Source organism: Podarcis tiliguerta (assembly GCF_965153285.1).
Source record: "Podarcis tiliguerta genome assembly, chromosome: 9".
In the NCBI taxonomy this organism is placed as follows: Eukaryota; Metazoa; Chordata; class Lepidosauria; order Squamata; family Lacertidae; genus Podarcis; species Podarcis tiliguerta.
In genome coordinates, this window is record NC_139542.1 from 42,884,956 (window position 1) to 42,909,837 (window position 24,882).

A 24,882-nucleotide genomic window follows, 5' to 3' on the forward strand; every position below is an offset into this window, starting at 1 on the left:
CTCCATTTCTTCCCCTTCTATTTGCCAGGAGGTGATGGGCCCAGTGGCCATGATCTTCATTTTTTTGATGTTGAGCTTCAAACCATATTTTGCGCTCTCCTCTTTCACCCTCATTAAAAGGTTATTTAATTCCTCCTCACTTTCTGCCATCAAGGTTGTGTCATCTGCATATCTGAGGTTGTTGATATTTTTCCGGCAATCTTAATTCCAGTTTGGGATTCATCCAGCCCAGCCTTTCGCATGAAGAATTCTGCATATAAGTTAAATAAGCAGGGAGACAATATACAGCCTTGCCGTACTCCTTTCCCAATTTTGAACCAATCAGTTGTTCCATATCCAGTTCTAACTGTAGCTTCTTGTCCCACATAGAGATTTCTCAGGAGACAGATAAGGTGATCAGGCACTCCCATTTCTTTAAGAACTTGCCATAGTTTGCTGTGGTCGACACAGTCAAAGCGTTTTGCATAGTCAATGAAGCAGAAGTAGATGTCTTTCTGGAAGTCTCTAGCTTTCTCCATAATCCAGCGCCTGTTTGCAATTTGGTGTCTGGTTCCTCTGCCCCTTCGAAATCCATTTTGTACTTCTGGGAGTTCTCGGTCCACATACTGCTTGAGCCTACCTTGTAGAATTTTAAGCATAATCTTGCTAGCGTGTGAAATGAGTGCCATTGTGCGGTAGTTGGAGCATTCTTTGGTACTGCCCTTCTTTGGGATTGGGATGTAGACTGATCTTCTCCAATCCTCTGGCCACTGCTGAGTTTTCCAAACTTGCTGGCATATTGAGTGTAGCACCTTAACAGCATCATTGTTTAAAATTTTAAATAGTTCAGCTGGAATATCATCACTTCCACTAGCCTTGTTATTAGCAGTGCTTTCTAAGGCCCATTTGACTTCACTCTCCAGGATGTCTGGCTCAAGGTCAGCAACCACACTACCTGGGGTGTACGAGCTATCCATTTTTTCTGGTATAATTCCTCTGTGTATTCTTGCCACCTCTTCTTGATGTCTTCTGCTTCTGTTAGGTCCTTTCCACTTTTGTCTTTTATTATGGAAATCTTTGTACGAAATGTTCCTTTCATATCTCCAATTTTCTTGAACAGATCTCTGGTTTTTCCCATTCTATTGTTTTCCTCTATTTCTTTGCATTGCTCGTTTAAGAAGGCCTTCTTGTCTCTCCTTGCTATTCTTTGGAAATCTGCATTCAATTTCCTGTATCTTTCACTATCTCCCTCGCACTTTGCTTGCCTTCTCTCCCCCGCTATTTGTAAGGCCTCGTTGGACAGCCACTTTGCTTTCTTGCATTTCCTTTTCATTGGGATGGTTTTAGTTGCTGCCTCTTGTATAATGTTACGAGCCTCCATCCACCAAATGGAGCCTGTCCACCAAATCTAAATCCTTAAACCTGTTCCTCACTTCCACTGTGTATTCATAAGGGATTTGACGTAGATTGTATCTTACCGGCCCAGTGGTTTTTCCTACTTTCTTCAGTTTAAGCTTGAATTTTGCTATAAGAAGCTGATGATCTGAGCCACAGTCAGCTCCAGGTCTTGTTTTTGCTGACTGTATAGAGCTTCTCCATCTTTGGCTGCAGAGAATATAATCAATCTGATTTCGATGCTGCCCATCTGGTGATGTCCATGTGTAGAGTCGTCTCTTGTGTTGTTGGAAAAGAGTTTGTGATGACCAGCTTGTTCTCTTGGCAGAACTCTATTAGCCTTTGCCCTGCTTCGTTTTGAACTCCAAGGCCAAACTTGCCAGTTGTTCCTTTTATCTCTTGACTCCCAACTTTAGCATTCCAATCCCCTATAATGAGAAGAACATCCTTCTTTGGTGTCATTTCTATAAGGTGTTGTAAGTCTTCATAGAATTGGTCAATTTCAGTTTCTTCAGCACCAGTGGTTGGTGCATAAACTTGGATTACTGTGATGTTAAAAGGTCTGCCTTGGATTCGTATCGAGATCATTCTATCATTTTTGAGATTGCATCCCAGTACAGCTTTTGTCACTCTTTTGTTGACTATGAGGGCCACTCCATTTCTTTTACGGGATTCTTTCCCACAGTAGTAGATATGATGGTCATCCGAACTGAATTCGCCCATTCCCGTCCATTTTAGTTCACTGATGCCCAGGATGTCAATATTTATTCTTGCCATCTCATTTTTGACCACATCCAACTTACCAAGTTGGATGTGGTCAAAAATGAGATGGCAAGAATAAATATACTTAGCTATTTTTATTAGTTAATTATTTAGCTATTTTAAAATGGGAGGCTATACGCAGGTACCAACCCTTAGAAACCTTGGTTTTAAGCAGTATATATATTGTTGAGATAAATATTAAGATGCTTCCAGTGAAGACTTTCTGATTAATCATTTCACTAAGAGCTGATTAATCAGCTCACTAAGAGATACACTATCTCTGTAATGCACATTTGATTGTCACTAGTGAGCGATGCAATCTCTATGGTGCCAGGGAAGGCCCAACTCACCTCACGTTTCCACAGTGAAGCAAGAGCTTCAGCAGGAACACTTGCTCCATCCAATGGAAAATCCCCCAGAGCCATCAGAAATACCTCAGAATCCATCAGCTTCTGATGGCGGACCATCCTGCTTGGTCCCCCAATCCTGCAGACAGAAGTAGTTGATGCTAGATTAAACTTCACCAGAAAGTGGACCATAACCATGGGATAATATCTACCCTACTTCCAGACCACTCCGCTCCTCACAAGGAGCAAAGATCAAATCAAGGGTATGTCCTACTCTGTGTGTTGGGCGAGTGACCATCTGAGACAGTCCCAATGGTCACGATGGAGACTATGAAATCCCAAGCTGGTCTCAAGGCATCCTCAGTATGGATGTTGAAGTCATCCAGAGAGGCTGCTGGGCAGCAGGGTGGATGGTACACCAACAGCATCCCTAGTCTGCTTCTTTGTCCCAGCACCAGATGCAACCTCCCAAGGAGGAGAGGGAACTTCATTGGCCTACCACAGTTCTCTCCAGCTTGACTTGGTACCTTGGTACCTTACCAAATACCCAGGCAGGCAGAGCTGCATTATGCCCGGCCCATCTTGCTCCCCCACCTAGGTTTTAATAATAAGTGCCTGGTCATACCATGTTTGTTTAAATATAACTCATATTACGGTTTTCTCATATGCCTAATGTATTTTGACTCTTGGTCTGAATTAACATTTAGAATGATACTTTCTAGTGCAATCTTGAAACGTATTTTAATATTGAAAATGATTATTATCCAACTCTTTCGCCCTTTAGACAAAACAGCTTATATGAATCAGAGACTATATTATGATTTTGTTGCCAGACCTAAAAGAAAAGTCACATTACCAGATGCTAGATTGTATTTCTCAGCACCAGCATTGCAGCAGCTGTAGATGTTGAAGAGACCCAGTATAGGGTTTTAATAGCTCTGCTTGCTGCTCCAACAAAGTAATGTAATAATATTGTTAATATTGGCAATTTGTTTATGTATATGTATAGTGTATATAACTTATTGTACACTCATATATTCAAAGACTCTGGATTGGTGGCACAGAGCCCCAACCCTGGTGCCACCTCACCCTTCTCCCTCCCAGTAAATGCCAGATATGTCTCTGGGAAGCTAGCATTGCATATCCCACCCCACAAGGTGAGTCATTTTAGAATAGAATAGATTCTTTATTGTCATTACACAAGTGCAACATTGCACAAGTGCAACGAAATTGGATGCCATCCCTTAAAAACAACAAAAGCAAAACAACAACAACAACCAAACAAACCACATTCCAGCCACACCCACACCAACACCCATCAAACTCCCAGGTCACACTATCGAGTTACAGCATTCAAAAAGGCCACAGCTCTTGGATAGAAACTGTTTTTCAGTCTATTTGTCCTTGACTTGATGTTTCTATATCTCCTGCCAGAAGGCAGTAGTGCAAACAGACTGTGTCCCGGGTGAGATGAATCCTGCAGGATGTTGTTTGCTTTCCTAAGACAACGGGAACCGTACAGTTCTTCCAAAGATGGGAGAGGATGACCAATAATCCTTTGGGCTGTGGTTATGTCATACCTTGGATCCTGAACGACTTGGTACTCGGATGTTTTGGCTCCCGAATGCTGCAAACCTGGAAGTGAGTGTTCCAGTTTGTGAACGTTCTTTGGAACCCAAACATCCGACGGGGCTTCTGAAGCTTCTGATTGGCTGCATGAGCTTCCTGCAGCCAATCAGAAGCCACAGTTCGGTTTCCTAATGTTTTGGAAGTCGAACAGACTTCCAGAACAGATTCTGTTCAACTTGCAAGGTACGACTGTATAGCATACATGCCAGTTTTACAGGGTTCACTGGAAATTCTGTTACTGTAGACAAATAACTGCATTTAAAAAAAATAAAAAGTCTGAATGGGAATCTTAGAAAATCAAATACGACAACAACAATAATGCAGAATGCAATTACACATGCTTGCATTATTATTTCAATTGGACATCCCTCCTTGTTACACTGTACAGGACTTTAGCCCGTCAGTGTGATCTGATACATGTTGGCTTGGATTCTAGGTTGTCATGATCTGGTGCGCATTAACTTGAGTCCTGACTTTCCTTACATGAATACAAGAAGGGGAGCCTTAGATGTAGGTGGGAGGTGATAAAAATCACCCCCTGAATTGAGAAGCAAACTAGGATTTGGGTGATTTTATTATATGATTGTATGATCTCTCTCTGCATGTGATCTGATGTGTACATTATTCATTTTGATTATTGTTATGTGTATATGCCCAACACCACATTTTTCTTTGTGTTTTAGGGGAGCCAGAATTCAAATACGTTGGCAACATGCATGGAAATGAAGCTGTGGGAAGGGAGCTCCTCATCTTCTTAGCTCAGTACCTCTGCAATGAATATCAGAAGGGCAATGAGACCATCATCAACTTGATTCACAGCACACGTATCCACATCATGCCGTCGCTGAATCCAGATGGCTTTGAGAAGGCAGCATCACAGGTATGCAAGCAGTAGCCACATAAGCAAATATTTTCATTAATAGAATTTGTTGAAGGCATTTACCAGTGGTATTATTGCTCAGTGCAGCAGGTTTGAAATGAGGAGTTTACAGTGGTGGCTAAAATCATCACTTACATTATGTCCTTGTGGATGATATACAGGATGGAGTGATGGCCACCAACATGGCCTCAGCCCAGTATACCTGAAGTAGTGTTTCCACCCCCATCATTCAGCCTGGACACTGAGGTCCAGCTCTAAGGGCCTTCTGGTGGTTCCCTCACTGCAAGAAGCCAAGTTACAGGGAACCAAGTAGAGGGCCTTCCCGGTTGTGGTACACACCCTATGGAATGCCCTCCCATCAGATGTCAAGGAAATATACAACTATCTGACTTTTAGAAGACATCTGAAGGTAGTCCTGTTTAGGGAAGATTTTTATATTTTGTTGGAAGCTGCCCAGAGTGGCAGGGGAAACCCAGCCAGAGTGGCAGGGTATAAATAAATTATTATTATTATTATTATTATTATTATTATTATTATTATTATTAGGGATTAGACAAATTCATGTAGGATGAGGCTGTCCATTGCTACTAGCCACATAGGCAATATTGTGTGGTTAAGGTTCCTGATCATGAGTATAGATCCAGAACAGCATGTACAGTTGTACATATGTAAAGTCATTTTTGTACATTCCTCCCAGCGTGCAGAAATTGGGGCCAGGGCCAGGGCCAGTGGATTGCATCCTGATCTAATGCACACATTTATTGAATGTGTGGATTGGGACGTAAGAAGAGGGCTTGTTTCCCACCCTGACAATGACCTCCCCAAGGGCCTTCTAGCTTTAGCAATGTAACCATAACATATACACTTGGATTATTCTGTGTGTGTCATGAGTGAAAGGCCACTTACATGGCACTGTTCCTTAGTGGCTACAATGCCACAAACATTTGTTTATAAAAAATCATACCAATCTCTAAGTGGCTTACTTCTTCTTCTTTGGCAATTACTTGTAGCTGAGTAAGATAGTCTTCCATAAACACGGTTTTAACAGTGAGTCCGTAAGTGACTGTGGAGGCCAATTCTGGATCCACATGTCCTTCCATAGTGGGGACATAGGTTTTCTGGCGGGAGTTGATTACAGTGAGTGTTTGCCAAGCGTGCCTTCCTCTTAGCACATTTCTCCCTTTCGTCCTGAGTTTGAGCGTCTTCAAAGTCCATGATACCTTTGGTAAAGGCTGTTCTGCAATTGGAGCACTCGCAGGCCAGTGTTTAATAGAATCTTTAAGTGGTTTAGCTTACATAATGTGCATAAATAGGCATTCATCGTTGTCATCCATGCCTGGTGTTATCTCACTTCCTCTCACTGGCATTCTACATGGAGCATTTTGCAGATTTCACCTAGCTACTTTCAGTTTCAGATACATTGTACATGCAGTTAGAACTATCCCAAAGTTGCTTGCTGATAAGTGAGTCATGGTTGCCTTGAAACACCAATAAATTATAGATTAGGGATGTTCAGTGTGGGAGCACCCTCTGGTGGTTCCATGTTACATTTTCTCATGAACACCTTGCATTTAAACACAAATTGGCCCAAAGGAAAGCTTTTCTTTTTCATATTTGTCCTGCATTTCTTATTCCAAGAACCAACATTGCTACTAATACTTTGATCAATACATAGTAGATGTGTGCATTTATCTCACATTGAACTATTATTTCTAAATTTCAAGGACTCCTAATTTTATACAGCTGTGAGGAAGTGGCTATTAGAATGTCTACTCAGTCTTTTAACCCATGTAATTTTCAATATCTACTATGTATTTTGGAAATTTGTTTGTTCACTGTACATTTGGACACCTTAAGATATCATAACCAAATTTTGTATGACGGTTCCTGAGATTGAGTAGCAGGTTCCTCTTTCTCTCTCTGGATACCGTTAGACACCCTTTTGACTGGAGATGGCTGGTGGAACTTTTCAAAACTGCACTGATTTTAATCACTATTTTCAAAACTGCAGTGAATTTTTTATATATATCGAATTCCTAAGCAGTGTCAGGTATGAGGCTGCTAGTTAGCTATATTTTTTGGTTAATTTTGGTTAATTCATTGTGGCTAAGCACCACAGAACTTGCGTATCAACTCAGACACAATTCTGTCAATGGAGACAGTGAGTGTCAGTCATCAAGTGAAGAATATGCATGTGTTAAATCAGCCACGAGAATCAGTATGCTTCTGAGGACTAGATGCAGATACTGGTGAATGTTTCCAGAATGCCATGCTTTTGAATTTTTCTGAGAGTCTTTCAAGTCATCACCAAGACAACACAGTGATGAGCTAAATGGGCCATTTCTCATGGAAACTATGTTATACTATTAAATGATAGCATCAGTGCTATTTTCTAATAATCCCTCTTGATTACTTCTTCTTTTTAGCCTGGTGAACTCAAAGATTGGTTTGTTGGCCGAAGTAATGCCCAGGGAATAGACCTAAACCGAAATTTCCCTGACCTGGATAGAATAGTTTATGTCCATGAGAAAGAAGGAGGTCCAAATAATCACTTACTGAAAAGCCTGAAGAAAGCTGTGGATCAGAACCCAAAGGTAAATAATTGCAGTTTACCATCAACATTATAGACTGTCATCTGTTTCTCTTCAGAGAGTTCCATATGCCCTTTCAATCAGGGGACTCATCTACATTAATCAAAATACAGTGATTTGAATGCGTTATAAACATGCAACACCAGATGGAGCCAGATAGAACAAAAACCTTTCTATAATGATTTAATTTCTGACTTATTTATAGCGGTTTCTTTCCTGTGTGTAGATCCACCCAGGCATTAAAAAAAAGAATCAATCCACGGGGGTCTGAAAATTTAATAAATAAAGCAGAATTGGGACAGAAAGTTGTATTGATTCAAATATTTCAGCACATGATAAACCTTTCTAGATTTCCGTAGCATGTTTCTTTCAGATGACTAGTTTTACTCTACAGAGGAAAGACCTTCCCCTCCCCCACCTCTTGGTACTCCTCTCCTTTTGTCTATGTGGTTGCAGATGGATGTAGACAAATGGCCAGAACCTATGTATAATATGGTCAAGAGCAAGGTGAAAACCAAAGGTTGTGCAAAATCCAGAGGAATATTTTTTTAGGTTTCAACTTGAGGTCTTCTCTGGACCAGGAATGCTGAAAAGGCAAGCAGACAGGATCAGAACTAGGAATTCAAGATAGGATGGACAAGGGCTTCAGGACAGGACATGTTAGTGTTTTTAAGAGCATGATGCTAGGACGTCTTTTTAAAGAGCATCCTTTTTTCTTGCTAGAGTAGAGCAGAAGGGCATACTTGACCTCAAATGTATTCTCAACACTTCTTTGTTCATGTGTTTTAGTATTTACGGCCATTTTCCCATGGGAAGACCCTCAAAGTGCCTTATGGTACAAACAAATACAGCAAAAGTCCAATGATCGCAATAATAAAACATTAAAAACAGAGAATACAAAGAACAGTAAAGTTAGGCAACAAAGAATATCAAAGAGGCCATAACCAAGCATAAAATTCCTTAAGGCTAAAGGTCTGACAGAATAAAAGTCTAGCCACCCGATGGCATGCTTCTAGAGTGGCATATTTTCTCCCCTACAAATTCAACCTGCTGCTGCTTAGACATTCCCTGGAGATCCAGATCTCTTCTGAATATTCAGTTGGACCCAAGGCCAGAAATGGATGAAGGCAGCAGGGGACCTCTGTGGGCTTCTTCACATACACATATTGTGTGACTCTGAGGCCTAAATCCAACAGAGAGTTAAGATGGCTGAAGCCCATTAATGTATTGCATTTAGGCCTACGTCTACACTCAGCTGGGACGTGGGTGGCTCTGTGGGTTAAACCACAGAGCCTAGGGCTTGCCGATCACAAGGTCGGCGGTTCGAATCCCCGCGACAAGGTGAGCTCCCATTGCTCGGTCCCTGCTGCCGCCAACCTAGCAGTTCGAAAACACGTCAAAGTGCAAGTAGATAAATAGGTACCACTCCGGTGAGAAGGTAAACGGCATTTCCGTGCGCTGCTTTGGTTCGCCAGAAGCGGCTTAGTCATGTTGGCCACATGACCCAGAAGCTGTACGCCGGCTCCCTCAGCCAATAAAGCAAGATGAGCACAGCAGCCCGAGTCGGTCATGACTGGACCTGATGGTCAGGGGTCCCTTTACCTTTACCTTTTACTACACTCAACTTGTGTAATGCACCTATTAGTAAACTTGTGTCTTGTAATCATACATCAGCACCTTTTATTGGTACATCCTGAAGATATAATGTAGTTCTGATTCAATTTTCAGAAGTCATGGAATTTCACAGGACTCTAAATAAAGCTTATGTGATAGCGCTTGTTATACAGTATTAACCTATTTACTGGCTTTGAAGTGCTGGTGAATAATACATGTTTCTTCTTCAATAGCTTGCGCCTGAAACAAAAAGTGTAATTCACTGGATTATGGATATCCCCTTTGTGCTGTCTGCCAACCTCCATGGTGGGGACCTTGTAGCAAACTACCCTTATGATGAGACTCGAACTGGTATGTACAATATGCTTGAATGTGCAATCTGTTCATTTCAAAGGCATGTGAAATATGCCATCATTTTGGAGCTGTAGAAAGTTCAGTTTCCATAATTCTGTGGCAGTATGTAATGTCTTCAGAAAGATACAGTATTTCTGCATGCCACTGGCAGCTGATAGAATTACTGATCACAGCTACAGTGTAAGAGAGTAAGGTTTAGAACAGGATTAGGCAACCTAAGGCCCAGGGGCTGGATCCAGCCCAATCGGCTTCTAAATCCAGCCCGCAAATGGTCTGGGAATCAGAGTGTTTTTACATGAGCAGAACGTGTGGTTTTATTTAAAATGCATCTCTGGGTTATTAGTGGGGCATAGGGATTCGTTCATTTCCCCCCTCCAAAATGTGGTCCAGCCCCCCCACAAGGTCTGAGGGACAGTGGACCGGCCTCCTGCTGAAAAGGTTTGCTGACCCCTGGTATAGGATGACTGTAGACACCAGAAGTAAGCAGCGGAGGAAAGGTGGCCTCATTCAGCACCCTGCAAGGGCTTACTAAAATGAGCCAGTTTCAAACTATGGTTTATAAAACTGGCTTGTTTCAACATTAAACACAGGTGAGAGTTTAGACATAATGTCCACACACTACATCTTAAGTATACTTTAAAATATCTTATATGTAATCTTTATAAAATGTAAATGTGTAAATGTGTCCCTAAATGTTGGTGGCTAAATGACATACGTGAGATGAATGCACTCTGCTTTTGCCCTGTAACTTGAAACGGCACCCACAGTATGAAGACTTCATTGTGACCAACTGATCCATGCCATTGTGCATCAATTAAAAATCCCAAAATTAAAATAAAAATTGTGAAAATAACAACCATCTTATTGCTCTTTGGTGAGCATCTGGTAGTTGATCTCACCGTATTTTATTTTTCTTAAGAAATATTTGCAGATTAAAATGCATTATTGTTGCTCAGATAATTTTAACTGCAATGTGGCTGCCTGATTTGTATGTGCAATGTGACTAGATTTAAATAAATACAAATAAGGCTAGTTTTAGCTACCTTTGTTTTTGTTTTCATGATTGTTTTATTGTTCTGAGCTCTTTTATTGAACTTGGATTTATTGTTTTAAATGGCTCTGAAAATCTTTTAAAATGGAAAGTAGTTTAAAAAGTATTTGAAATAAATAAATTAAGTGCATCCAGCCTTTTTCCTATGAGACTCCCCCCACCCCCAAGAGTAAATACTTTGGGCAAAAGCAACAGACACAGAACAACATAGGAAAAAAATAAGTCTATCTGTTCCTCTACATGTTTTTGGTTTTATTTCCTCAGGTAGTGCACATGAATACAGCTCCTGCCCAGATGACGCTATTTTCCAAAGCTTAGCTCGAAGCTATTCATCCTTTAATCCCGCCATGTCTGATCCAAACAGGCCACCGTGTCGCAAGAATGATGATGACAGCAGTTTCATAGATGGAACAACCAATGGTGGGGCTTGGTACAGTGTTCCAGGAGGTTTGTGTCAATCCGTTACGATACTTCAGAGATTCGTTTATTGTAAAGAATAACAATTACAGTGTGTACACATACACCAACACACGTGAATGGACAGTGGGTCTCAGCAGCAAATCAACTGCTGGTTCCCTTCACTGTAGCTAAAACTTGCAACTTCTAAAAATTTGCCTTCACTTATGTAAGTCTAACTTGGCAAAATGTATTACTGTTCCGTCAACACCTTTGCACATCTCTATAGAGGTAAATGTGTCTTCTGAAAGCTCATCTCTCAAATGTGATGAGAGAAGTGGCCCTCTGGGAATAAATGATTTGTACTCACAACAATCAGTGACAGTCATACTGACTGTTGCCTACCTTGCTATTTCTTGTATCTACTACTAAAGTATCCCGATATGGTAGAGGCTAACCACCAAGTAATTTGGAGAGAGAATCCCTGCCACACAAAAAGCTTAATATGTGACCAGAGAGAGGATGTAAGAGGCAGATATAGAATACAGTGGAGGAGAGGGGAGAAACAGCTATGCATATATACCATAAAACTCAAAAGCTTCTTTGTTCAGTTGTACAGTATGACAAGGTACAAAGAAGGGCAGGTTTCCTGTGCCTTGAAAATAGTTAAGCAGAACGACAGATTTCAAGAAGAGCAACTTTTCTCAGCACTGCTTGCACCTGTTGAATAAACTATTGACGACATAGAAGTACCTGGTCACTTTCCCTGTATAGATGAATATGAGTGAAACAGTCAATTTTCCCTAAGACACATAATAGCCAGACATTGGAGGGTTTTCCTTTGCTTTTAAGCACCCCTGAGCATTGCTAGTCTGTATTCCTAAAAGGGCTCCCAAAGTGCAGGATTAAGGGACTCTAATCTGATTCTCCTGCACAGAAATAGCACCAGCAAGAAGATTACCTTGTCCTGCAGCCAGACTGCATTTTCAGTGCTGATGGATATATTCCTGTACATTAGCTGCTTAAGTCCTATTGAAGTCAATAGGAGCAAAGCAACTTTACAGGCTGCACGACTGCGGCCTTTGTTTTTAAGGTGTTGTTAGCCTAGTCTGCAACTCTTGCAGTTGTTACTCATTTTAATTAAATTATTATTGTTGGGCACACAACAAACATTCGTGGCATAGGTTTTACTATAGCAAATGGAGGCTCTGTATAGCAAATACAAAGGGGAACAAGATGTCCTGCATGCAATGCTGTGACACATTATGAAATTAGCAGACTTTAGTAATATACGGCTGACTTTAAAATGTGGAGTTGTAGTCAACTAAGTCCCACTCAGAGTAGACTCAGTAAAAGCAATGACTCTAAGTTAGTCATGTCCATCAGTGGGTCTACTCTAAGTAGGACTAGTCTAGAATACCACCTTCAATGTCTAAGGTTGTAATCCTAACCCTACTTACCTGGGAGTAAGCCCCAATGAATACAATAAGTCTTAATTCTGAGTAGGCATGGTTAGGATTTCACTGTCATTTGCACAGCACATTCATCTTAACATTTATGCAAAATGTATTTACAGTGAATTGCATCAATATCACATTTTTCTTAAGTTTTATTTGTTTTTTAAATGGAGCACTGTTGATTTGTTGATTTAATTTATTTATTTACCTGGAGGTTTCAGGGCGGTTCACAGATAAAATCAACATAAAAACCACTATATATATAATCAAAATAAAAGCAACAACCCAATAACAGTGTTTAACAGTCTTTATTGTGCAAATAACCTTCTGGTACACTGCCTAGAGTTTACTGGAGATATCAATCTTCAAGTGCCACATTTAGTTGCCACATTTAAAATATTTGGTATATATGAAAAACAAAATGTAGCCAAAATCTGGAGACTTGAATGCACTGTTGTCAAGTTGGACATGACTGACAATCTTTTCAAGGAAGCCCCACCCCCTAAACTCAGGCTTACTTTCCTTTGTCTCCTGTTCTCAACCCTGATGATAAGAGAGAACCTACATTCAGGTCTGCACCTCACCATTCAGGTGATCAGTGCTGACTATGGTGAGCTCTATGTAGGGCATTCCAACTATGTCAGCATTAGAACATTCTGTATATTTACTTCTGGATCCAGAAGGAGATGCATATACAGAAGCCTGCTCCTATTCATTCATTCATTCACTCACTCACTCACTCACTCACTCATCACCGCACTCCTTCCTTCCTTTTTTATTGGTGAGCATATGTCTTTGATTGGTTCATAATGTCTTAAACATGTGCAGCTGGTAATGTGTACTGTCGACACACATTTTAACATTGGCTCCAACGTTTTAAAGTCTCCTCCACATCATTAGCACTGGTACATTGCCTTTGGTTTTTCTTTTTGGTGAATTGCAAGATTAGGAAGAAACCCCTGTTTCAAATTATTTCTTGAAGCTTCATTGGCTGTGCCATTATCTGTCATTTGCATGTTTTATTGTACACATAATAACATGTTTCCTTGTTCATCTGGAATTAATTGAACTATACCTGGAAACTGTTTTTTTGGCTTCCGAAAATGGAACTTTTTGAGCCAAATGTATCCCAGTGGAATATACGCACCAGATGCAATATTAGGTTTCATGCAATCATTACACAGAGCTGTGACTGCCAAGATATTCATTGCACGAAGTTAGCCATTTCGGCGCATTATGTATCTGACTTGAGTTCAAGAATCACATATTGAGTGAATTGTTAGCTGCCCAGGGAGTTTTATATACTGAAGGGCAACGTGAATACTTCAAGCAAATAAGAAATAAATGTTAGCCCTGATTCTCCTACATTATCTCTGGGTGGCCTTTAGCTAATTTACATTAATTTGAGAGGACAACATTTCTGAAAATTTTGATGCCATGGAGAAAACCATTCTTAAAATTGAAACAACAACAACAACCCTGAAATATATGTGTGAGACTTTTAAAAACAGATTGTAGGGCTGGAGACCTGCTTTCGAGATTACACAGAGACATCTTTTAAGTCCTGTTTTCATTGCATAGAACTCAATGCTTGTCCAAATGTCAACCTGTCTGTATGCTTATAATGCAGGCATGCAGGACTTCAACTACCTCAGCAGCAATTGTTTTGAAATCACTGTGGAGCTTAGCTGTGAAAAATTCCCTCCAGAGGAAACACTGAAGAGTTACTGGGAGGACAACAAGAATTCACTTATCAATTATATTGAGCAGGTAAAAGAGAAGTAGGAAGGGCAAGTTATGGCATGAGTGGGGCAGGAACCAACCCCAGATTAGTTATGTCCGGTTGTTCATCAATAGTTAAACAGTCTTCTGCTTAGTTGCACTCCATATACTCAGACTGGGGATTTAATCACATATTGATCTATGTTCAAACCACTTCAAAACATGATTATGAACCTAACCACACGAGGCTACCTTTTTACATGAAAGCTTAACCACAGTAGAATGGCGAGGAAAGATTACCATGTGATAATGGTTTTCTCTCAGAAACAATTGCATAAATTCTGCCCCTGCTTGGGGATTAGAGAATAGAATGTGTTCTTACACTGAAATGTCAGTCCTGTTTACAAAAGATTTATTAAAAGTTGGTAACTTTTAGCTGAGAGCACTAGTTTTCTGAATCACCAGCACTGTGTTACAGGTCAAACAAAAGGCTCATTCAGGCTTTCTAATCCATCACACAACTGCAATAGCAAGAGAGGGGATGAGTATACACACTCTTCCATGAGTTGGAAGCAGGTATCTGAATTGGGGAGTCTACTATGCTCATGTATCCTCCCAAGGCAGTGAGAGTCCTTGGGAGATCAGGACTCCAAATTGTATGGGAGCTTACACGAGTTCAAAAGTTTACCTACTTCAGTAGCTATTCCTCTGCCTTGTGGAGGGAAGTGGGGTGAAGCTAGAGCTTTGGCCTTGTTGCATGAGGAATCTGAATGCCTGACTAGGTCTAATGCATCAGATCCCTCAGAATATCTGCTATTATTTCTAAAAAGTGCCTAATGGTTGTCACTTGTACTGTTCCCGAGTATGGTCATCTCACTGTGGTGGGAAAAGTATACAGGGTGGCATCTGACCAAATCAGAGTAGTCTCATTTAAATTAATTGCCTTAGGGTCTACTCTGCATACTACTTAGATGCGGTCTATACAGACTAACAACACAGTAAGGTAAAAAGGTAGAGGACCCTGGACAGTTAAGTCCAGTCAAAGGCGACTATGGGGTTGCAGTGCTCATCTCGCTTCAGGACAAGAGCTAGTATTTGTCCATAGAGAGCTTTCCAGGTCATGTGGCCAGCTTGACTAAACCGCTTCTGGCGCAATGGAACACCGTGACGGAAGCCAGAGTGCATGGAAACACTGTTTTTCCACCGCAGTGATACCTATTTATCTACTTGCACTGGTGTGCTTTTGAACTGCTAGGTTGGCAGAAGCCAGGAAAGAGAAATGGGAGCTCACCCGGTCAGGGGGATTTGAACCACCAACCTTCTGTTTGGCAAGCCCAAGAGGCAAAGATTCTGCAAACTAGAACGGCCTTATGTAGTCAATATGTTTTTATTTTGCTTTGCTGCTGCAAAGTTACCTTCTGTGTTTCTAGAGTTTATGAACTTCCAGCTAGTGGAGAAGGTGTCCCAACATAAGGCGTGTCATGCCTGGACTCAAGTCCTGCGCTCTTTTGCTTGGAAGCCCCTGGTTAAAAGCCCTGCCATTAATGCACCAAATGGCCTTAGTCAAGCCACTGGCTGCATTCAGATAACCATATCTCAGCTTACTTGAGTAAGCCAAAGTATGAATGACCCTTTTGCTTGCACATACAGCCACTTCACTCAAAGACATCTCTATTTAACCATAGTTTCCTGATTTGTCCAAACCATAAAACAAGGATTAACCACTTTGGAACAAGCCGGAGTGTCAACCTACAGTTTTGAAGGGGTGTATCTGACTGAATGCACCATATTTAACACAAGGGCATTATTGGCCTACCTCACAGGGCTCAAAAGATTATTTAACAGATGTAACAGAGAGCACATAAGAAAAGACAGACTATTGATAACAAAGAAATATTTTTTTCAGATCCATCGTGGGGTGAAAGGATTTGTTAGAGACCTTCAGGGCAATCCCATTGCTAATGCCACCATTTCTGTAGAGGGACTAAACCATGATATTACTTCAGGTAAGTTATGTCATATGTGATACATGTAAACAGGTGATGACATGGGCTTATATAATGGGTGCATGTCAAGAATAGAATCACATTCTCTCTCCTCACCCCTCCCAATCCCATATATACTATTAGTCAAACTCAGAACAGCTCCCACGGCTCCTGCCTCTTTCAAGATGTTGAGGCATCTGAGCTCCAATTTTGGCGCCAACAGGATGTTCGCCAGAACCCCGCCTTTTGCTTCCTTGATTGACGCCTTTCCCTGACCCTCGTTAACCTATGAGCATGGGGAGGTTCTGGCTGTCGTCCTACCTCTTCCTCTGACGAATCATTCCCCACCCCGTGTTATTGTCAGAGACTGCTTATCAGTGACTTGGCCTCTCTTCAGCCTCCTTTCGCTTTCATGAGAATTTATCTCTTCTTCTCCTGCTGAGGAGGAAGGTGGTTGCTGGTGACTAGTTTCAAACTGCTGAGAAGGAAGCAAAACTACTTCTTCCTCCACTGACTCTCTGTTCCTCTCATCGTCGCTCTGGGGTGCCCTGTCCCTGCCATCCTCTGACTCTCAGCCCCCCTCCTCATCCTCATCGTCACTCTGGGGAGCCCTGTCCATGACCAACAGTAAAGAAACCAAAGCAGACCCTGCATATCTGAAGGTTGCCCCTGCTGGTTCTAGAATATTTCTGGAAGTGGTAACATACTGCTTTTTCCACAGCTAAGGATGGTGATTACTGGAGATTGCTCGTACCTGGAAACTATAAAGTGACTGGCTCTGCACCAGGTTATCTAGCAATAACTAAAAAAGTGGCTGTTCCCTTCAGTCCTGCCATTAGGGTAAGTACTGCCTGGTTGGCATAGCCTTGTATTGCAGGCCAGTGACTTCATATTGGTTAGATGTATATTGTGCAATAATAAGATGCCCACAAGGTAACCTCATAGGCTCTCTATGTAATATTCCAGGCCTTTTAACATTCCTGGTGTGGGAGCATAGAAGGTGAACATTTGATGTCTTATTATTTATTCCATTTATAGCCCGTCATTCCTCTTAAATCGGAGAAAGCATCTTTATGTTTCTTTAGAAGTAAGACCCACTGTGTTCAGGGAAGCTTGCTTTCAAGTTAACAGGCATAAGACTGCAGCCCCTACAATGAAAGCCGTTTCATGAATTTCTGAGGTCCTAAATTTCAGGATGTTACTTCAATTAAAAGTCCAATGTGCATAAAAATTCTTGTTTTTTATTTTATTATTTTTCTCATGCCTAGGTTGATTTTGACCTGGAATCTCTGTCTGAAAGAAAAGAAGAAGAAAAGGAAGAGTTAATGGAATGGTGGAAGATGATGTCAGAAACTTTAAATTTTTAAGCAGAAGCGCTGAATTTACAGCTTTTAATCTATTACGTGTTGACTTAGTATACTGTACTGTGGAAAGTCCCTATATTTTAGATTTTGTGTAGCTCACAATATTTAACTTGAGTTTTTTTTAAAAAAAATCAGTAATCTGCTCTACATAAAAACAAATTGCTAGATACTTTCATGCCATTGTTTGCAATCCTACATATTCAACATAGGGGAAGAATATCTGAATGAATGTCTCATCTACCTAACTTGAATACAAATCCTGAATGTGTAGGGCAAGCACAATGATGATAATAATACTAAACACACTATAGTAATTAGCAGTCACTTGCAACTTCTGCTGCTGATATGTGGCAGTGCAGGTGAGCAGATGATGTTTTCTAATGTCTCATGAAATAATGGCACTGCAAATGTATGCAGTAAAAACTTGGTGTTGTAAGTAATGCTTTACTGCAATTAAAGTTTGTTTATGTCTCTGTGGAAGAGCCATGTAAAATAAGTATAATGACTTGGGTTTCATCTACTCACATGGAAATAACTTTCATCATTCTTATTTAAAAGAGAAGAGGAATAGTACAACTTTTTCCCTTACTCTGTCCAATAACGTTCCCAAGTAACTTGGTAATCAGATTAAAATTTCTGGATGGATAAAGAATAACCCTATAGTGACTGCATGTTGTTTTCTCTGCTTGCAGTGTATTCTGCTATCCCATTTGTCAGCAGTTGTTTGTGTATTAAGTAGACATGAGTTGCATGAAATGATGTCTGTATAATTTGCACAAAGAGCAAAACGTTAACCCAAAAGCTGCCTGACCCACTGGACTTGAAATTCAGTACATGGCATGTGCTCCCAAAAGCCCAACCCCAAACAAATTTACTCAAAAGCACCAAGTTTAGTGGGACATGATTCTCATAAGCTGAAACGAATAGCTTGGATTCTAAGGGTGTGTCTACTCAAATGAGTTTGCAGATGATCAGTATTTTGCAGGTCAAAGCTTGCAGTTCAGGGGAGCAATCCCTGTTTTGATCAGTGCTGGTCCAGACAAACAAGCCAGATCGAGATATAACACAAAACCAACATCTTGCCATAACAGACTGGTAGGTCAGTATCTGCAACAGCAAGCCTAGCAACCATGATGGTTTCTGTGCTGCACTTCCCAGTATACCATTCCTGTTGCTGGTCAGCAGTGACATCTGAAGTGCTCTTAGTGAAACAGATGGCATTGTTAATGAGGAACATGGGGGGGGGGGGGGCTATACATTGGACCATACTTCAAATCCTTGAAAACTATCCGGCTAAAGAGACAACGATGATCTTGCAGAACTTCAATTAATATTTAAGAAATGTACTGCAACAAAGAAACATGCTGTGTGGGATCAAGCAATCATTTTGTTTCCCTAACAATGTGCCTCTAGAACTCTATCAACATATCCCACTAGTTTGTATATAACTCACTATAAAACAACCCAAATATGAGAAACAATAAATGCAAATACATTTTAATCATGAAGATAAGCATATTGTGTTCAAACACAGCTGGAGAAATTATTCTGAAATTTATTGCAAAAGATCTTGACACCTGGTGAGTGGTGATGAAGACACCATGAATTTGAAGCTTGTTAGTCATTGTACTTAACTCTACTAATTTCCCCATTTTGAATCGAAGCCAGAAAATGCAGCCATACTCCTGTCATGCAGCTGACTCTGTAGACTCTGTGTCTAATGCTAGCGCAGATGTTACATCCTGCTGAACTTCAAAATGGGTTTCTAGTCTAACTTATAACATGTGTATATAATATATTCTTTTCATGTTGAAGTAATGAAACATAACTGTCTTATAAATTGTCTCTTTGGTTTTCCTTTGGTACCAACTGTACCAAAAGATTTTTAAATGGCAGACCACTTTGCTATGAGAATCCATGGAGACAAGGAAGTAATAACTCAATGCTAAACAACTTTCTTTCTACGGAATGGGTTCCAATTTCATTCCCTGTCGTCTCCTGTTATAGTATTATCACCTAGCAAGGTGACTTCTTCCTGGAGGGCCACTGTGAGTCATTGTCCTGGTTTGCTCAACTTCTAAAGCATGGTGACTTGGACAAAACTTAGTTCCACTTTCCACAAAATGTGCCTTGTCATTATATATACACAACATCATGGTTTAAAGCAAACAATAGTTAAGCATGCCAGCTTCATAAACCCTGGTTTGAACTCTGACGAAAGTTTCTTTTAGAAACACAAGAATAGCTTGCTGGATGAGGCCAGTGGCCCACCTTTTCCATCATCCTGTTCTCACAGTTGCCAACCAGATGCTTATGGGAAACCTGAAAGCAGGACCCATGTTCAACAACCATCTCCCCTCCTGCACTTTCCACCAGCGGTATTCAGAAGCTTACTGCCTCCAATAGTGAAGACAGTTTTAAACAATGACCTTTCATTTATACCTTAATGCTGCTCCAGAATTCCTTGAAAGAAAAACTGAACTGAAAAGTTTTCTCCCAGCTGCATGGGAGGAGATGGGGTTAGGGAGTGCATAAAGTCAAGATTCAGTGGCTCATTCCTGCTTGTTTACATGGTACTGAACCATTGGTTGTGCATCATGTATGAATTTGGCCAGGGTGGACAGCACTGGTCTAGATGTGTCACTGGCCTTTGAGCCCTTCCAGAAGGCCTTTTTATTATTGTGCATTCATAATGATTTGTGTTCATGATGGCATAGGGCTGGTTATACACAACCCCACTTTCAATGCTCTTTGTGCCTGCAAATGTTTCAGGACAGACGTACTGCTTCGTTTCCTATCAGTGTGCAGCCCATAGCTTCCTGCTTAAATCTTGTGACTTTTCATAGCACAAGAGTTCAGGTGAGTGGGTGTTGTCCCACTTTTGCTTATTTATTTATAAAAGCATTTCTTTATTGCCATATGAGAGAAAAGAAATATCAGGGCTGTGTACAATGGCAAAACATAAAACACCATCAAAACAATGCAGATGGTTGTGCTAAAGCTGGAGAGTGCCCTTCCAGATGGCAATAATGCCATATCATTGGGGAGGCACTGCAGAACCATCCATAATGCAGAATGATGTGTGAATGGTTCAGTATAAATCCTCCATTAATACACTATTATTGCATCAATGAAATGTTTCAGAATACACTACAAAAAAAGAAAAAGGAAAAACTAGAACCCACACCAGTCTACAGGGAGTCCATCCTTCTGCTTCCAGTCCTTGCACTCTTTTCAACAAGGATGCCAAGGTAACAGGAGGAAGAGCTGAGCTGCTGCCATCATACAGTGTGCTTGGGAGATGGTATCTCAAGAGTCCACAAGCAGCTGGGCTGATATGTGCAGGTCCCTGAAACATTTAGGGCATTTCTACATGGTGACCATGTCTAACAGGAGCAAAAAGCACAATGAGTATATCACTGTACAAATATTGGGTTGAATGAGGAATGATCCGCTGCAATCACTTGGAATTCTGGTCCAGTGCATTTCTTCCATGGTCTATTCAGGATAATGCCACCGTTCCTCCTACCCTTACCTGCTTTTGAAGACCGGAGTGAGAATGAAGACAGCTGAAACAATAGTGGCCACATCAATGACTGGCACCAGTACAGGCAGCATATGCGACCCTTCCCTGCCCTTCTCCTCTGATGCTTAGCGTAGCCTGAGGCTTATAGTGAGTGAGCCACTATGTATTTCCTGAATGGCATCAGCTACAAACACAAGTTCCTTAATTCACAAAAAGTCATTTGCTAAAAGAAAAACAAAATAAAATGCAGAATTGGAGTGAAGGCCTTTGATCAGGCTTATTTTTCATTTCTCTAGGGATGGGGAACCTGTGATCCTCCAGATATTGCTGGCCTATAACTCCCATGCTGGCCATGCTGGTTGAGGCTGATGGCAGCTGGAGTCTCAACAACATCCAGAAGACCACAAGTTCCACACTTGAGAAATGCAGAAGCAATGGAAAATAAGCCTCTTCAAATGCTTGAACTCCAACTTTAGTGGCTAGAAATACAAGCAATGAAAAACAAGTCTCATCCAAGGCTAGCAGTAAAAAATAGCGCCTGTCATGTTGTCTTTTGCATTGCCTAAGTAAAGCTTAGGCAATGAATATCCATAGAATAGATTATAATACACTATCTTATTGTAGGACACCAGACATTTGCATAATGTTCTGATCAGTATTTATTTGTGCTTTTTGTTTTTAAAACCCACTAGATGTAGCTTGAAATACTTTTTTCTGAGCTAAGGGAAAATATAAATGTGGATGGCATCTTGAACTAGGTCACTAGCTGTTTGTTTACTAGTGAGGTGGGTACTGTTAAAAGGTGCCAATGCAAATCCAAATTCACAAGGAAAGTATTCATTGCTTCATATTATCTAAATTCCTGGAACTGCACACTGCCAAATAGCTAGGTCTAGACAGAGAAATCCACGTACACACTAAGACTGGCCAGTCTGGATATAAGCAGAATTTGATCTGACCAAGGAAGTACGTATGCAAGAAAATATGGGCATTTAGACATCTGAAATGAATTGGCACCAGAAAGTTGTACCAATGCAATCGAGATAGGAAATGAAAAGACTGCGCTTTCAACAACACCATTTTCCCACTAGCAGATATACACTCATATTTGCTGTGTGGCAAGACTCTTCCTCATGGTGAGATAGATCCTTTGCCAGTGCAGCAAGCATCTGAAAATGGGGACCATGGGACAGGGCCAAGTGTACGAGCCTTTCTTTTTTGGCTGGGTGACAACCGGGGAGGAGAGAGAGGCAGAAAGACTTAGAATGTAACTCTGTGTACCTTTATTAGGGTTTAGAAAGCTGGGGCTTGGTTAATGCTTAGGAATAAATGTGAGAGCACTGGGCTGCACCCAGTTATGTTCTACTCAGAGTAGAGCGACTGAAATTAATCGATCCAAGTTAGTCATGTCCATACGTTTTAATGGGTCTGTTAGCATGACACAACTCACAGTTTGGCATTAATAACAACAGGTGGTTGAAATTAATGGACCTAACTTAGTCATGTTCATTAATTTCAGTCGGTCTACTATGAGTAAAGCCTAGTTGACTATCACCCAATAAGGTTATTGCTTACTAGCCTATCAGGCCATTCACATACATAAGACAACAATAACAACAAAACAGGAACATATGGAATGCATTAAGTCATGTTAAAATGTGATTAAAAATTATATCATTACAAATAGTTGGCATGTATTAGCATATATTATCATCCAAGATGGTAAGCATCTTCTCCTTTCCTAAAGCCAATTTTACAAATTTCAGTGTCCTTGATGTCAGGTGGTAATCTGTTCTGGCAAACAGGAATAGAATTTTGCTTAACAGAGAGTTATTACTAATCCTAACAATAAGGGGTTTCAAGGCAACAGATCCAAATACAAAGCGCATTCTAATAAAAAGTGTATCAGAACCTTTAGGACATCCGGCAGGACAACGTTTAGCCACCCCATACTGAGCAGTTTAATGTCCCATAACCTCCATCAACTGTAAAGAATTCAATCTGTATTTGTTCAAAAATAGGGATGGGTGAATATGTCAATTTCAGTTCCTCTCTGTTTCTCATTTTACTTATCCTAAGTTTGGTTCTCCACATTTCCACACCAGTTTCCAATTTTCTTTTTTAAAGTCCCCATGAAACTTCAACCAGATCTCTGGATGCTTGCAAAATACTCAGCTTCCTATCTTTTTCTTAACTTTAAAAAATGTCACCTGTTTCCTCCTTAGTACTCCTTTTCATTGATGCATTTCCTCTTCCCTGGCATTTAACTCGCATGTACTTCTAGATTTTTGTTTAGAGGCTTGCTTTATTCTTAGTGATCACTAGGTGGAGACATATGTCTGCATACAAACATATTGCAAGCGAAACCTAATGTAATGTCTTCTTTTGATAAACTTGTTGAATATATTAAGGCAAATTTACTAAGAGTGTGTACTGGATCCAATATCCATCTCGTATTTGTATCTGTAGCAGTGGGAAGCAAACTGATCTGTTTTGGATCCACTCTGTGTCTTCCCCATTTCCCATTCCTAAAACAGATCTGCTAGATTGAATGCTCTGTCTCTTCCCTATTGACTATAATAATAGTGAATCTAAAAAATGTGTCTAACCTTTTTCCTTTGCACAGAAGTGTATGAAATTTGCAGGTTAAGGAGCCCCTAAGTCTGCCAAACTGAAGGAAGATCCACCCAGGAGTTTTCATGCAGGGAACCTTTTAGGTCTCTCTCTGTGTGTGTTTTAAGAAAACTATATATAACTTTTATATTTTATATCAGAATTGGATGCAATTTGCAGGTCTGGTTGCCCCTTCTGAATGGATGAAATCTGCCAGCTTTAAGAATGATAAGTGCTGAAGTTCCTCTTTACTCTTTGCAGGAGAAGAGCGTTAGATCACTTAACTTTCCCCACTAGTGTTTTGCTGGCAATCAGTCTGAAACTGGTGAAATGAGAGAGGAACCCCATGTAAATGGGTAATAATACGCTGTCAATGAGCAAATTAACTGGGAGCTAACTTAAGGGACAAGCAAGTTTAGGTGGTGGGGGCCTAGAGAGCAAAACAGGCCTAGAGAGCAAACCTTTCTCTCTATTTATTCATAGTGGTCCACTGTCATGCTGTGATGAGATTCTGAGCCACTAGAGGGAATAAGAGACACGTAGACTGAGCCAAGAACTGGAAGCTGGTCCTTGCAGAAATCAACTCCAGAGTCTCAATAGGTCACCCTGGGAGGAAGAGGAGGGCAGGACAGGACAGGAAGGTGACACCATGACATGCTGGTGGGGCCTGCCTCTCTTTCTCACTGGCACTGAGGGAGACAGGTGAGGGGAGAAAGAAAGAAATCAAAATCAGGATGGGGGAGAGAGGAGATTTTTTTCTCCTTTTGATGGGAAGCTGGTCGTGGGGAGATGCTTGTCTGGAGTGGCTGGGTGCAGAAGATATTGTGACCCTTTTGTAGGTTTGGAAGCTGAGGAATAAAGAACACACTGTGGTCCTGTGGAAGGAAACAGAGGCATTGGGAGGGAATATGCCGTGGTCCTGGAGAAGGAAACAGAAGAGGGAAACTGATACAGGGAGATGGGGGTTGGTGACTGGAGTAAACGGGGGCGGGCGGGAAACAGGGCATGAAATTTCAAACCAGTAAACTGGGAGAAAAAAATAAATGGAAATGTGTAATAAGCAACAAATAAGCAAACATGTGCAGTAGGAGAAGATGGGTGGGAACGGCTAGAAGAGAAGTCTGCACAAACCTAATGCAAAATAAATTGAATATAAGAATAATCAAAGCAGATATTGTTCATTGGAAAACCGAAAAGGATTAGAATAATAATTTTAA

General features: G+C 40.8%; 1 protein-coding gene across 1 annotated transcript in view; it reads left to right on the forward strand.

Annotated features, from left to right (window-relative positions):
• Positions 1-18,181, forward strand: part of CPE (carboxypeptidase E) — a 65,663-nt gene extending 47,482 nt beyond the window's left edge. Inside the window, exons 2-9 of the mRNA XM_083457421.1 lie at positions 4,796-4,992; positions 7,419-7,586; positions 9,431-9,548; positions 10,867-11,049; positions 14,086-14,225; positions 16,084-16,183; positions 16,884-17,002; positions 17,431-18,181. Of these exons, the coding sequence (XP_083313547.1) occupies positions 4,796-4,992; positions 7,419-7,586; positions 9,431-9,548; positions 10,867-11,049; positions 14,086-14,225; positions 16,084-16,183; positions 16,884-17,002; positions 17,431-17,529 (1,124 nt within the window). The 3' untranslated portion in view covers positions 17,530-18,181. The remainder of the gene's footprint in view (positions 1-4,795; positions 4,993-7,418; positions 7,587-9,430; positions 9,549-10,866; positions 11,050-14,085; positions 14,226-16,083; positions 16,184-16,883; positions 17,003-17,430) is intronic.
• The last annotated feature ends 6,701 nt before the right edge of the window (positions 18,182-24,882 follow it).